Source organism: Asparagus officinalis, chromosome 4 (assembly GCF_001876935.1).
Source record: "Asparagus officinalis chromosome 4, Aspof.V1, whole genome shotgun sequence".
NCBI classification, from domain to species: Eukaryota; Viridiplantae; Streptophyta; class Magnoliopsida; order Asparagales; family Asparagaceae; genus Asparagus; species Asparagus officinalis.
Window position 1 is genome coordinate 26,494,660 of NC_033797.1, and position 1,886 is coordinate 26,496,545.

The 1,886-nt window shown below is 40.9% G+C and overlaps 1 protein-coding gene across 2 annotated transcripts in view; it reads right to left on the reverse strand.

Annotated features, from left to right (window-relative positions):
• Positions 1–644, reverse strand: part of LOC109837025 (transmembrane protein 45A) — a 6,156-nt gene extending 5,512 nt beyond the window's left edge. The window contains exon 1 of one of the 2 annotated variants that reach the window (XM_020405106.1): positions 34–644. In XM_020405106.1, coding sequence (XP_020260695.1) covers positions 34–380 — 347 coding nt within the window. In that variant the 5' untranslated portion in view covers positions 381–644. The remainder of the gene's footprint in view (positions 1–33) is intronic. The other variant, XM_020405105.1, reaches the window with a different exon arrangement.

The window sequence follows — 1,886 nt, forward strand, 5'->3', positions numbered from 1 at the left end:
CCCCACCCCCCCCCAAAAAAAAAAAAAACCGACCTGGTTTTTTCCGATAAAAGAGCGACGACTCCAAAGAGGAAAAACATGAGCAGCATCCCTCCATGCTCGAAATCATTCATATGGCTCGGATTCAGCACTCCATCTTCCCCCACGAACCACTTCAAATGGGTCGAATACAACAACTCGATACACATATCCACAAAAGCTCCGGCCGTTATGACATAAAGTTCCAGGTATTTAAGCCGACCCGATCCGACTGGGTTCCACACCCGAACCCGGAAAGAACCCGGATCCGACACGTACCGCTTCGCCGAGCTCCAGATGTGCCATAGCCCGACGATCAAGAAAAGGCTCCCCGGGAGCACGTGGCCGTTGAAGGATCCCATGAGCTGGCCTCGGATTTTGGGTTATTTACGGAAAAGGGACTGGCTCTTCTTCGTTCTTTCTATCTATCCTGGTTTCTGCTTTTGGTCTCCGCGGAACCGAGGCGGCGATGGAATTAGGACCAAGATTTGTTTCTAGAAATCTTTTTGGGTCGGAAAATTGCGGTTTGCACCCCCCGCAGAGTTTGTGAGTGGTGAGATTTTGGGCGTCTTGAGGGAGTGGAGACAATATACACTGGGTTTTTAAGGTGATTTCTGAGAAGCCGCGGGTCTTCGTGTGACGTGGTATGGGATGCGTCTGTCACGTGTTTTCCGAATTTCGATCCACTTATGTGTGCATTTTGTAATATTGTATTTACAATGGGTAATACATTTTTCCCATGGAAAATTAAGAGATTTTATTAATTAAGAAACTGCACTGCTATAATCAGTAAGAAAAAAATGCACAAAATCATCAGGTGCTTCTTCCATCCATACAATCATATTAGAGAGATTTAAAGCTTTTTTAGCCAAGACGTGAGCAAATTTTTTAGAACTCCTAGGTACGTGTTGAACCTCGAAATGTTGCAATCTCTGACCCGACCTTTTAATGTCTGCACAAATTCCCTCAAGCTCTGATAACTCCCTATCTGAGTACTTGATCACATTAACCACTACTGAATTGTCCTTTTCAAGAACCATCTTTGAAAGTCCAATATCAAGAGCAAAAGCTAGCGCATCCCTTGTAGCGAGAGCCTCACATACTACAACCCCAGCAGCACTTGTATTGCCTTTTGAAAATCTGGCCATGAAACAACCATTCACATCCTTCACTATACATCCCAAGCCTCGAATACATTGGGTTTACTGTCAAGGAATGAACATGTCCTCTAGCTTCAGTATTTGCTATAAACGACTCTGTGTATTGTTGGATATTTTGTTGGAGATAAGACAAATTTACCTTCATGAATAGTCCCACATGGACTAGTGTTATGAATACAATTAAAACGTGCGTAACGGCTATACATTATGGGGAACGTTGCGGAATTTATGACGAACGTTATCATATTAATTGTAGGAATTATAATGACTTTCTCAATCCTATATATACACCCCTTATTCACTTTTGGAAAAGATATATAGAAAAAATTCTCTCCTTTTCCTCTTCTCTCCCATGCATATTATTTTTGTTCATATGTTGGTGTTATTATTGGGCAATCGTTCTTTGACTGAGCTGAAGCTCTATTCTCTCGCCCGAGTACAGAGACCGACCGTTTTCGGGGGGTTTTACCGCTAGGAAAGAAAGGATCATCTACGCCATGGTGATAAGCGGGTCCTTAATCTTCTAGGTCAGTGTTTACATGACTGCTCCTGATCAGGCCAAACTTTCTTATTATTTTATTTTGGATTTATTTTATATGCTATAACCTTCAATTTGATAAATTTCCAATATTCTAGAAGATTGATTAGTTTATAGATATTGTTTTAAATCCGAAATTATTATTAAAAAAATAAATTAAAAAATTTACT